Source organism: Cottoperca gobio, chromosome 6 (genome assembly GCF_900634415.1).
Source record: "Cottoperca gobio chromosome 6, fCotGob3.1, whole genome shotgun sequence".
Lineage (NCBI taxonomy): Eukaryota > Metazoa > Chordata > Actinopteri > Perciformes > Bovichtidae > Cottoperca > Cottoperca gobio.
The window spans coordinates 5,310,176-5,324,145 of NC_041360.1; the positions used below are offsets into that span (position 1 = coordinate 5,310,176).

The 13,970-nt window shown below is 39.6% G+C and overlaps 1 protein-coding gene across 2 annotated transcripts in view; it reads right to left on the reverse strand.

Moving 5' to 3' along the window:
* The window catches only part of necab2 (N-terminal EF-hand calcium binding protein 2), a 121,232-nt gene that overhangs the window by 100,373 nt on the left and 6,889 nt on the right, over positions 1 to 13,970 (reverse strand). For both annotated transcript variants that reach the window (XM_029433911.1, XM_029433910.1), the window contains exon 2: positions 11,177 to 11,201. In XM_029433911.1, coding sequence (XP_029289771.1) covers positions 11,177 to 11,201 — 25 coding nt within the window. The remainder of the gene's footprint in view (positions 1 to 11,176; positions 11,202 to 13,970) is intronic.

Below are 13,970 nucleotides of genomic sequence, written 5' to 3' on the forward strand. Positions count from 1 at the left end.
GGTAATCAATCACATAATAAATGCATGGTGATGGCCTGGTTCTGTTCTCTTGCAGTAGGCTGGGTCCCAGCAGCGAGGTCGTTCGAAGCCACAGCCCAGCAGTGACACAGCGCCACAGTGCTCAGAACCAATAAAAGTGTGAAGAGTTATTAGCCTATTCTGTCTGCAATGTACTCATGGCTGTACAGACAACTAGTACTACGACTTTGATATTGAAGAAAACTGAAAAATATGATATAATTCTCAGTTGTGAGTTCCCCCCTGAGAGACATCTGCTTTGGAAAAGAGATCAGGAACTGAAGGAAGGTTAGAGAGTAAATCGAGGGTAGAACAGATGATTACACAGGCATGGGAAGGAACTGTACAGACTAACTGAGAGAAAAGTAGAGGGATATATAGTAAGAGACGAAGGAACACGTAGAGAGAGCTCGGAGAGAACAAAGGAGAATATGAGGGAAGAGTTGGGAGGAAAGGGTAGAGAATTTACAGAAGGGGACATGGAGGGGAAAAAAAGGGTGAGGGTGCCAAATGCCCACTCATCCCACAGACGGCTCAGCTTTGTTTCAGCAGTGCTGCCAAATGCGGCTCGCCAGGGAGTCCTGCCACACGAGTACAGAGGCCCAGTTTAAAAAGCCTTGGTGCAGGTTGCACTGCAGAGGGAGGCAGAGAAATGATGGTGGATCGAACAGAAAAGAAACAAAAGCTGATTCAATGGATTTTGTTTGACAAAGAATGAAAATAGATGGGAAGACCAAATGAAAATCAGCCAATAGATCTTCAGGACTCTGGTGTAAAATAATTAATTTTTCAAATAGAACAATTCTCAAGAAAAACTATTATGGTATGTGGTACACATTATTTAAAAGAAAACTGGTTGCTTCTTTACAAAGTTCAGATATTTTCAATCTTCAAAAAGTCAAAAAAAGGCTCCACAAAATAAAAGACTTCTATTATGTTCTACTCTAACTGTATATCAGACAATGATGTGCCCAAATCCAACCATCTATCCTTAAATAAAAAGTATGTTTATATAATTACAATTCTGTATTTAAAGGCTTCCATTTGAGCTCTGCGGTCTTGCCGTATTTTTACCGTACAAATTATATCAAATGAATGAGGCGAAAAGAGGTAGGATTGATCCCGACCCAGTGGAGGGCAGGGAAAGCGTCAGGTGAGGAAAATGTCTTCAAAGGACGTCTTAACTCCCAGCCTTTGATCCAAATCCAGACGACCAAGACGGTGAACAAAGAGACTTCAATCCTCTCCGGTCTCCTCCCTCCCTCGCTTTTTCTTCTGTAGGCCACCGAAGGAACCTGCCCACAATCCTTTTTGCTTTTCACTGCACCGTTTCCCCCACATCCCATCACTCCTACACCACAAGATTAACTCATTCACGCCTGCTGCAGCATGGTTCTGCTTGTTACTGAAAACTATAAGTATCTTGTTTTACAAGTATTGATGTGATCAGTGGTATTGATTTTTGTTATCCAACTCTGGGCAAGAAAGTAAATAAGCTTACATAACTTGTCAAACTGTTCCTTTAATTCCTCATCTTGCATCAGTGTTTTCCCCCCCAATGGAGCCCCGCGCCCCCCCTGAAATATTTATTTATATATATTCACAACTCACTTTTCTCATTGAACAGGTGCTCTTGTATTGAATAAACTAAACGCTCATGTTATTTATGTGCACGACACACACACACACACACACACACACACACACACACACACACACACACACACACACACACACACACACACACACACACACAACTAAATAGAATCCGCGCCACGCAAAGCAGGTTTTTAATTTTTGCTAATTGTATTTTAAACATGCAGATTCACTTGGTTATACTTTCTCTCTGCTATATAATGCCAACAGGGACAATCTGATGTATAAAATATATGGGCAAATATAAGATACAGCTAATCATCAGCATAAAGTAAAAATGTTGTGTCAATAGAGAATTTTGTTTCGAAAAGGAAATATTCCTTTACAGTAGCCACTAAATATCCCAGCACTGAGTAGCCTATCCCACACACTTGATATCATAGGTTTATCTTGCAATGCCTCACACAACAGAGCTATACATACACTTCAAAGACAAAATCTACTCTTTGTCTAAAGTTAATTGAGCTGAAAAAAATAGCTGTCAAAGCAAACAGAGCTTCTATTTATTTTTCTTTCCAACACTGTAAGCAGTGGAATGGGTTTCAGCACCATAAAGAGTTTTAATTAAGTAATTTTAGAACAACCAGCCACCTGTGTACACCAAGACACGTGTGAGTGTGGAAGAAATAAAACATTCTATCTCCTCTGCCTTTCTCTGCAATCACTCTTTTGAGTGCAGATATAGCCAAATCACACAACCGCATGTTTATTTTGTCAGACGGGTTCAGGAGCACAAGAGATTTGATCGATGTCTCAGTGCAGTGAAGAAAGAATACCGTTTGTCTTGGTTACCAGGTAACATACCGGTACAGTTGTCCTGCCAAAACACAAAAATAATAACGGGTTTAGCCTTCTACCTATTGTTCAGGCACTTCACTGGGAACAGAAATATTTGATGCGTGTCATTTTCACACATGTAAACGCCATTTTCAGATTTAGCTGGTTTAGTGGGGGCGAAGTCTTAGAGGCAGGATTTCGGGCAGCTGACAGCAACGACTACATGCTTGGTGTCTGCAATTTACACTTTTCAGTTGTTAGTTTACATTAACAATAATGTATTGGGTTTTACAAGAAAAAAATATGATTAGTGAGAGCATATCCTGAATTTCGTCTCGTGTCCTACAGCAAAAACACTTTCCTCCCTGAGTTTCTTCTTCCTTTCCTGTCACTCCGAGAGAACTTCCCCTCTCTTTTTGTCTCCCCCGTCGTGTGGCACTCTGGGGCTTGTTAGCACCAGCGTCAGTGATTAAAGACTGCAGGTAATTAGATACACATGACACCATTCTGACTGACAAGCTGAATTATGAGCTGCTGCGTCTGCCGGTAGACGAGCCCAATGTGCAGCCAAAATCCTTCCTACTTATTGTTTCAGATAGAGACTTCATGTATATGCATAATTGATCATTTAATTGCTGTGCGTGGTATTTGAGTTTCTGCTGTTCTTTAAAAGGTTCAATGTTTCATTCCGAGCCATCTGCTCCAATGAAATAGGGGGCAATATTTCACCTGTAAAACTGGGTCCATACAATCTCTAATGTTTATATTTGTGGCATATTTATTGTATTCTAATGTATTCTTTATATTGTGTATTGCATTTACTCCTGTGTAATTCCAGTCAGTCAGAAACTAGAAAACGACCGCATATTCGTCTTATCTTCCCGGTGTCGGCACAGCCAGGAGAGCAGCCCGCCGGGGGGAGAGAGGTCGGCAGAGCTGGCACTCGGCAGCCGCCTCCATCAGACGGAGCACCAGTCAGCAGCCGAAGACACTGGAGTTCAGTCAGAACAAGCCCCAGCCCTGCAGTCACAGCGGGATGCTGGACCTGTGTACCGGCAGCAACAGGGAGTCTGCAGTTCCCCGCTGTGGCTGAACTTGAGACAACTGCTAACTGAAGCTACGCTGTTTCCCGGGGCTGCCGGTAGATATACACTAGGAGAAACAGCCTCCTGGCAGCTGTGAGGACGAAGCGAGGTGGTGTGAGTGGTTTTCTTGTTTCTGTTACTTTGAATGAATTCCAATAAACAAACAATAAAAACAGACATGGAACATGGAATTTTTGTATGCTGGCATATATGAAAATGTGTCAGAATCCACTCATAAGTCCAACTTTTCATCGGATCGGAAAAGTGAACATATACAGATACGCATGTCTAAGCTATTGATAGAGTATCACTTACTTATACAAAATGTATCAGACAAATACCCAACAAATACAAAATATCAGCAACACGCTGGTGTACGTTGATATAAGGTAAGGTATAAGTAGTATTCGTTAAGAGCTCACTGTGTTACGCTGGGGTGCGTTGTTGAACGCTGATGTTTTGAGCATGTTCAAAATTACGTACCCAACGTACCTGACGTGTGCTTCATAAGATATGCAGACGATACGTTCCGTTAGACATACGTGAATAAGGAATACCTACGTGAATATTTATCTACGTGAATACTTACCTACGTAAATATAGTATGTGAATACGTTAGAGCAGGGCCGGTTTTGGCCTCCGGGCCGCATGTTTGACACCCCTGCGTTAGAGGTACGTTAGATATAGGCTACTTCAGGCTGACGGTGAATCCTACAGCCAACTTATTGATAACGAGTGGATAACCTATTCGTAACCTATGTTAAGCTTATCCCTGACGACGGAGTAACTTATTAAACGTGTTTCTACAGTACAGCTAGCTTTCAGCTAGCTTTTTGGGAGCTTATTGGGGTTTGAATATAGTATATAGGGTCCCTATGAGTAGATCATCCTCACTTCTTCACAGCACGTCTTGATGAATACATCAGCCCATCATCAGAGAGCATGGAGGATGCTGAGAGGACAAGAGTACATTCTAGCTGTTCTCCAGCATCAGCATGACGTGAAGCAAATGGAACATTTCATATTTCGTATGCGCCAGCATACGTTTCTGCCATACGGATATGTGTGACAGGGCCTTTATTAGGTAGCTGCACAGATGAGAGTTCAATTGTGTGTACACTTGCCAAAAGAAACATCGGTTTGTTACTGTCAGCAATGGTTTTTGTTTACGTTTGGCGCAGTGGACCTGAAGCGCCTGGAGGTCATAGGTTGGAAATTTCAACTGGGTAAATTCCAACCTGCAAGTCTGGAACAGGGCAAGTGAACACAGTAGTCATGTCATAGGTTACCAAGTGATGGTAAGTGCCGCAGAAACTAGAACCAAACTTTAAGAGTCTCAATACATGAACAGGAGCTTGTGGAAAGAAGATGAAATGGGCAGAGAAATCTGTAACACTAATATGACACACTTGTTCTGAGGTATGCTTAATCTTGAAATGCATTCCATTGTTTAATGTAACATATTACATGTTAAAAGTTAATATTTAAGTGAGAAAGCCTAAAATTTGGGCAAGAGTCATTCAAAAATGTGTATCATTCACACTCTCATCAATAAGGAAGGGAAAAGATTCAGCTTTCATGGAGGTATATGTAACATGTCAGTAACAGGTTTCGCCAGATGACATTGAAGAGAGAAAAGCTTGGAAAGAATCTAATTTCTCAACATTAACATCTTACCTCAATTGCCTTTTAAGGCAGAATAAAAAGGACTGAGAAGTATGAGCTATGACACCATGTCAGTAAAAGACAAGAAGCAGAGGACAGATTAACAGGCGATCTGACAAGTGGAAGTGGAGGCACCGAATATGCAAACAAAATACAACCAAAATGATTTTCATTAATGTTTGGCTACACTGAACAGAAGCAGCTGCACCCTCCTATTTGCTTTTAGAGGTTTTAAGGTTGTAATTCTCTCTAGTCTTGACAACATGGATAAACAAGCCTCCCTAAACTCTGTGTGCTTTCTGTCTTTATGTCAAACACTGTGACGATAATTAGCAGATGGCTGATGAGTCACAAGGCAAAGTTTAAAATAATTAAATAAACCTACCCGCTAATTGATGAGAACACAGATAGAACATGAATGTGTCCCTGGTTGTGTCAGTGTCTCTCAATCAAGCTGTCATGAAAACGTTTTTTTCCCCTTAAAAATGGGAAACTTTACACATTTTCAACCATTTTGTACCGTTGCACTGTGAGTGGTATGTGCACTGAAACTGTGCTCGCGACGGCAAATGAGTAGGGAGCTCCGGACGCAGGAACGAACTTTGTTCATTTGCATATAGGCCTACCACCCACAGTGCAACGATACAAAGCCAGTTGACAATTACATTTCATTATATTACAATTTGTTTAAATGACGCTTTAGTCCAAAACCACTTATAATAAGTGCAAACAATCATGACAGCAAGAATCTTGCCAGTACATTATCAACGAAGTGTTACTTTAATTAGATCAGGTGTGAAAGTCACTGGACTTTAGAAACGAACTGTGGCAAAGTCTACAATTACAATTAGCATAGTGAAACTTTTGACAGAAAATATGGCAGTGTTCAGTTTTTGGATTTAAATTGAACGCTGGAGCTTCCTTCCATATCTGTCAAAATCCCGCGTGCCAGTCACTGCAACTTACAAGCTAACAAGCAACGTAAACAAATAAAAGATGCTAACTACACTTACCATTGTGATACGGCTGCTACTCGCCAAAAGTGGTGCAACATAGGCCCTACTCGCCATCTGAGTCAAACGTGTACGGCTGAATCTCTCCAATGTATAACAGAGGGTAAAAAACACCGGACACCGAAATTCATCGCTCGCGCGCTCGCAATCACTGAGCTTCGCACCGGTATGATACGCACTGGTCAATCTAGCGCGAGGAGAGGTGGGCGAGGCCAGTCCAGAAATTCTGACGGAGAAAGAGTAGATGTGCGTACATCCCCTTTTCAGATGTCACATTAATCATAGCAGAGTATCTTTAGATACTTTAAAACGTGGCTTAATGGCCCACACAGGTGTTTCCACTTATATTACCGAATTAGATCTCTCCTGTGAGGTGTCAACAATCACTCCCTCATTCACTCATTCACTGCTAATACATATTCAATAGTTTACTCTATAGTGAGCAGTAAATTGTGATGTTGGACAATAAAGTCATTGTCATTTTGCATCATTGCTGATTTTTTTGCTTCAATCCTTTGCCATGCATTACAATTGTTATTAATTCCCTATGGACATGCACTATAGAGCATAACATATAGTAGACCTACACTACAAGTTACACTATAACAATGATTTAACAGAACCCAACTGTGTATATTGATGTACCCAACTCCCAGCAAAGTAGTGGATGAAAACACAAATTAATCTGCATTTTCTTTTGCAGATCTTTCATAGATTCTGTTCAAATGTGCGCTACATGTGGATGGAAGTGTGAAAGTCCACAGCACCAGATCCTGAAACTGAAGGAGCTAAACGAGATTGAGCCATCATTGATGATTTTTTTATTTACATATGCTTTTACCTACTTTGCCATGTTAACATGTCTTCTGTAAAAAAAAATAAAAGGCCTATTGCATTATCAGACCTCACATAATTCCCTGCATCAATATACACAGCTTCAACAGAGGCTGTTGGGCATGACGGCTCACAGACTTACTGGAAAGCTTAACTAGAACAGAGCCATTGTTAATGTTATTAGTAATGCTGCTTTTCTTATGGTGACAGGTCTAAATCTGCTGTGCAAAAGGCTATACTTGCAGTGTACACTAAGTAGTGGGTGATGGACTGATACAACGCTACAGATAAGTAGTTACATGGTTGGGATGAATCTTTTTAAAACTCATATGTGCATTTTTTTTTTTTTAAGTCCAAAGCAAGTAAAAGGGGAAAATGGAAAAATGTGTTTCAGCATTTATTTAAAAAAATTAATTGTGTAAAAGTTGTGTAAAAATTGAGTCAGGATTGAATACGTTATAAGTTAATTTTTGGAAGTGCAATCAAAATGCAAATACAATTTAATTTAATTCAGCCAGCAGTTACGGAAAACATGCAATTAAAATAATGACCCATATTATTATTTCATAACATTTCCATTTTACTTGCAACAAAATTTCAAACAGCAGCAGCTCGGTGGACTGTGTCATATTAGAGGTGCTGCAGCAAGTGCAAACAGTAAACTAAGTGCTGTCAAATGATGCAACTATTTCATAGAATTGTTGGCTGCTGAAACACTCCACCTGCTGCACAACAATGTTTTTGAGTCGGCCATGATAATCACAAACAACACACACAAATACACATGCAAACAAGCTCAGGCATACACTTATATTACATGCTAGCATACACAAAAAATGCTCAGCGATGCATGCAACTTGTATTTGAAGTAGACATGGATGCATAATGCACACACACTAATGCACACACACTCTCCCTGGCTTGTGGATTTCAGCAGCTTGGGGGCAGGAGGGTCGACCCTGAAATCTGTGCTATGAATGTAAAGACAGAACTCGACCAATTAAACATCCATTACTGACCGGTTGTCACATATACGACACTCTCTTGCTCCTCTTCCTCACTTTGTCTTTCTCGCCGTTAACCTTCTCTCCCTTTTGGACTCTGCCACCGCCTGACTTTCCTTCTGTCAATCTCTCCCTCCCTGCACCTTCTTCTCTTTTAACAATTCTCTCCTCTCCCTGTTAGCATCACCCTTCTCCCTCTCTCACTCATTAAAACAGTTTCCCATTCTTCTCCCACGAGAGAGGAGGAGGACAAAAATAGCTCTTCTTCAGCTTCTGCTCGCTAGGTCTTTCTTTCCAGTCTGCGTTCCATACATCAAATAACTATGTTTCTTCATAATGACCGTTGTTTCTTCTTCTCTCTTTGTTCCTCAGTGACTCTCAGTCACTCCTTTCTCTTGCTCTGATGCTCCTCACCCAACCACACCCATATCAGCCTCTTTAAAGAGAGTTTGCAGCTGTGTGTTTCAAACAGCAATGTAGTTGTTGAAACACCCCGAAAGACTGTCATCATGAAGTTGCACACAATCCTACAGCTTGTTTGTGACGGGGAAAGAGCTGCTTCATCGTTGATGGTTGGTCTGTGATCGGGATAAGATCAGCATGAAATGTAAGTTTTGTTTGTTTGTCTTAACTGACGTTCTGTTTCCGAGCAGTTGGTAATTAGAAAGTGCAAGCATTTAAAATGTTGACAGAGACAGTCTGTTGTAAAGGCTCAACAATCTGTTGGAATAACACCGGGCAAGATAGAAAATGTCATCTACAGCAATAATGTCAAAAGTTAAATCATCTGTAAAAATTGTTTATAATTGCTAGTCTTCCACTCCAGTTCAGTTGATGGATTTTACTTTGTGCATTCACATTCTGTCCTCCACTCTGTTTTGCGAAGGGCGGGGCTTCACACACACACACACACACACACACACACACACACACACACACACACACACACACACACACACACACACACACACACACACACACACACACACACAATCATTTATCTGGGGATATCTATTGTGCTAGGGCTGGGTGATCAATAATATAATGTATATAACTCATATTTTATTTTCAATGACGATTTAGGCTTCCAATGATTATGAAAACAAGATATTTAAGATAAATCAATTCTGTTTCACTCTTGTTTTGTCTTGTGTCATAAATCAAGCGCACCCCGCCTTTCCTTTAACGTTACAGCGATGTGCTTTTGCCAGTTTTTGTTCGTTTTTTGAGTTACTTACTGGAATATGTTGAATATAGTTAACCAAAATGTTAAATAATTGTTAAGAGTTTTTAGAAGGTGGCATTGCACTAAAACATATTTGATTTAATTTATTTGTATTTTTTATATATTATTTTAGATATAGAATATTTATGTTTAGTAGTTTTCAGAATGTGGTGGAAGTGCACTAGCGTTACAACATAGTTGATCTTATTTATGTTATTTATAATTCTTTATATCTTTTTATATATATATACTGTATATGTAGTATTGTATATTATTTATTTTATTTATCTAAATATTCACCTTTTTTTATTTTTTGTTTGAATTATATTTAAATTTAAATTAAATCCAATGTTTAAAATAAAACAAAATTAAGAAAAAAAGTTTAATAAATGCATGATGTTTCCAAAGTCAATGAGTAATCATGATCTCAATATTGACCAAAATAATTATGCTTATGATTTTAGCCATAATTGAGCAGCCCTACTTCTAACATCTAACGAAACAAAGTTTACAGAGATTCATTTTAGACACATAGCTGTGCTGGAGAAGATGCAAAGAAGTAATCAGTTTGGATAGCAGACACAAACACACATACAAACACACACATACTGGAAGAGCAAATGGCCATCTGGCTGCTATGAAAGCACCGTTTTTTTTGCTGTTTCCTCATTAGTTAAATTGTTTTTAGTCAACGACACAGTGATAGGATAAAAAGATGGAAAGGATAAGAATGAGGAAAGATGGATAGAGCAGGAAGAGATGCAAAGGATGAAGAGCAAGATAATGTGGAGAAGATGGAGAGATAGAGAGATAGAGAGAGGCATGTGATGCCAAAGGGTATAAACAAACTGCTCACTGGAACAGCTACACAGGGATATAAACTTTCCCCTTTTGAAAATACTTTTAATGTCATTGCTACAAATATAGCACACTGCAGCAGCAGCTCAGACAGCAGACAGACAGAGATTCAGGCTCGGAGTATTCCGCTATACTAAAGGCTTCAGATACAATAAATCTCACATCTGTGTTGAAACACAATCATCCGTCTGAAATCCTACCCGACGAGGCCAAAATAGTTCAGAAACAGATTGTTTGCTAGATTTGCTTCTTGTGAATGTTTACTCCTGGAAGCAAAAGTGCAGATGCAAACTGTCTGAAAGCAGAAGTGAAAATTCAGAGAGCATACAGTATGTGCCTCTGCCAAGGCTGTGCAATCCTTTAAGGTTGTTATTTTGACTGAAAAACCTTTCTTAAAGCAGACATTTTTATTGCTAGAAAAAGCACCGGGCCTGGAACACCAAAGTGGAATGCAGCCATTATTATTGTTATTAGTGACGTCTGTGTGTGAATAGTAAAAATAGCAGCAATATGAAAGGTCTATAAAAATGTTTTTAAATGATCATTTGCATCTAGATCTCCATCAAAATAGACGATCTATAATCAAGAGATACTGTACATGTAACACTGACTAAGTCCAGAACTTGACATGAGAAATGTGTGAAAATGTTCAAACACTAGTTTTTCTTATTTTCAATGTTAAAACAATATTTTATTCTTTATCTGTTTGCATAATTAGAATATCATGGTAAAAGACACAGGGCATCAATGGATAAGTGTGGGGAGGATATACACTGATGCTCTATTATTTAATATTTTGTTTACCATGATATATTTATTGTTCAAGCAAATTAAGACTATATTATTCTTTCAAGTCTTTTCAATGATTTCTGGATTTTAATCATTTAATAATTCTAATAATGCCAATCAATCTTAGCTGCTAGAGTCTATCAGGTGAGATCATACTGTTTATCAACATGTGAAACCTGAGAAAGTTCCTGAAACAAATGTTCAACAAATACATTATATGAACTAATAAAGAGAATCAATGAATTCACTCACCATCTTTGTCAGCTCTTCTGAATATCTGTGAACAGAAAGCAGTGTCTTTAGTGTCATTACAGGTACTTGCAGTGAGCGAGTAGTAATTACATGGGGTTGACGGAGTAATATGAACATAAATATTAGAGTTAATGCAACTTACATTTGTATATGACATAAGTTTCACAAAGATAGTATTTCCTGAAAGTGCAGTATGAAAGAACTGAAATAAATTTTATTTAGCAACCGCTAAGTAACTATGACGGACATTATTATTGCCTGACAACAAAAGGTGGAACCTTCTGCACATCTTTGTCGATGGTTACCCAAGTGAGAGGTTGTTGCAGAACTTGGTGAGGATCAAAGTGTACAATCGTAAGGGCTCCGCATACCATTTCCCACTTTATTATTTTGGATTTATCCATCCATCCGTAAATGTCCTCCCCTATCCAGGTCCAATAGTAGTCGAATCAGGCTCGGGTAAAGTCACCTAGATGCTCTCCTCCACTTCTGCATCCACCAGATCTTCTTAGGGGATCCCGAGGCATTCCCAGGCCACATTGGATATGAAGTCCTTTTAGGATTCTCTAGCCGTGTACAGAGTGTCATGATCGGGATTTTTGCTATTTTGTAAGCTTTTTGGAATAAAGCCCTCTTTTTGTTAATCTCCTTGTCTGCCGTCTTGCATTTGAGTCCTCACCTTTTCCCCACCCCTAGGGGGTCCGTGGAGGTACTGCAGGGGTCGCAAAACTTTTGGTTGATTAGACCATTTTTTATATTGTTTAATCTTTTTTTTCTTTATTCAGAAATTTAAATGTCTTTAAATACACATTAACATGAATCCAACATATTGTAGCAAACGGATAAATGGAGGCAGAAGACATTATCTTTCAGTCAGCAATGCACACATTCAGCAACAGCAGGGAGCTCTCTCAAGCTGGGTAGCGGTTCACTCACACCACGAGACTAGCCTAGACCTGTACACAAAGAGGAGGACCCGCACAAGCACTCCACAAGCACAAGTAAGATACCCTCCACCTCAGAAACCACCTCTGAAAATGCAAGTGGCTGCTGATGTAGCAGCTGATAAGGGTAAGCGCAAATGAGAGAAGACTCGAAAATATACAGATAATTATCTGACAGTGGCCACCCTGTACCTTGCACATGTTTAAAATAAAAACATGAATATATAAACCTGTGTATTAATTGAATAGTTTAGTATTGAATGCACAATACCAGGGTAGCTATGTTTATACATGGATCTAGTCCCAGTTTAATGAAAAACACAATTTTATACAATATATATAGTAGGGGATCCCTGCGCCATCTTTCCATCAGTTTGGGGGTCCTTGGCCCGAAAAACGTTGACGATCCCTGCTCTAGAACATCTGAGCAGCTCAACTGTCTCTAAAGGTGAGCCGAGACACCTGGTGTAAGCAAGCCATTTTGAGGGCTTATGTTAAGGCTTGCCTGACGGTCAAAATGCAAATTGACTGCCGAAAGCTTTGTCTCTGGTTTTCTGATCAAATCTGAGAAGTTTAATGGCTTTACTGCCTATTCACCATACTTGTTGTATGAACAAAAGGAGCTTGGTTCCAACAAGACTTGAACTTGGATCACTGGATTTAGAGCCCAGAAAGCTGACTGTTACAGCATGGAACCTGGGTCGTCAGGCCAGCATGATGTTCAAATGCTCATGAAGACAAGCGTCTTGTAATTTCTCCATCTGGATGAAGTTGATTCTTTTGTGGACTTTAAATTAAGCATTGGGTATTATCGTGATGCCTTCAGATTTGAAGTCAAAACAGCGGATTGCAGCACAATGACTATTCCCCAACAACATTCTCATCTGAAAGTTAGTTAGTTGACCAATTCATCTTAATTGCAAGGATGGCATCATGTGGACATTTATAAACAGCATACTTTTTGTGACACAGTCTCAAATTTCAATTAAACCCCTTACCTAAACAAAAGCGAAATATTTGTTCTAGATTTGTACTCGGGTCCTGCCACACCGTAAGCGAGAGTCAAACCCCTAGACCAGGGGTCGGGAACCTGTGGCTCGCGAGCCATATATGGCTCTTTCGATGACGCCATATGGCTCGCACACTATTTTTGAGCTGACATTTTTTAACACGATTAACAATTAATAAATAATGTAAAAGTAAAACATTTAGCAGAAATTCGTTTTGAAAATAAAATTCCAAATATAAAATAATCGACATCAAAACTTAATTGGATAATGCAGAACGACACGGGTCGTTGAAAGGTCAAGAAATAAACTCCTCCTTTTCGTCAGGTAGCCAGCTAGTTTATCTGCTTCCAACCTCTAAGACAGAAAAGATGTCGAAAAGAAAAAAAGATGAGGATTATCGTACGTTCCAGGCCACGTGGACAGAGGAATTTGCCTCTGTGCAGAGAGCAGGATAAAAGTTGGGAATAATTATCCCTGCTTTTACACAACAATGTGCATTGGTTGTCAAGGGGGAAAGTGCTCAGCCGTTTTGCCGCTTGCCTGAGTGAAATCCGGACTTTTCTCGAAATGAAAGGCGTCGAGCATCCTGAGCTAGCTAACACAGAGTGGCTCCTGCAGTTTCACTATCTCGTGGACATAACTGAGCAGAGCTGGCGAGTGAACACAAGTGGACAGAAATGAAAAAACTTCAGCCTGAAGACCAGCTGATTCTAAAAACTTGGAACGAGATTCCGGTCACATACGTCAATGCAGCATGTGAGTATTGCCATATTGACCATGTTTGGCTCTACATATGCATGTGAGCAGTCTTTCTCGCATCTGAGAAACATTAAGACCAAC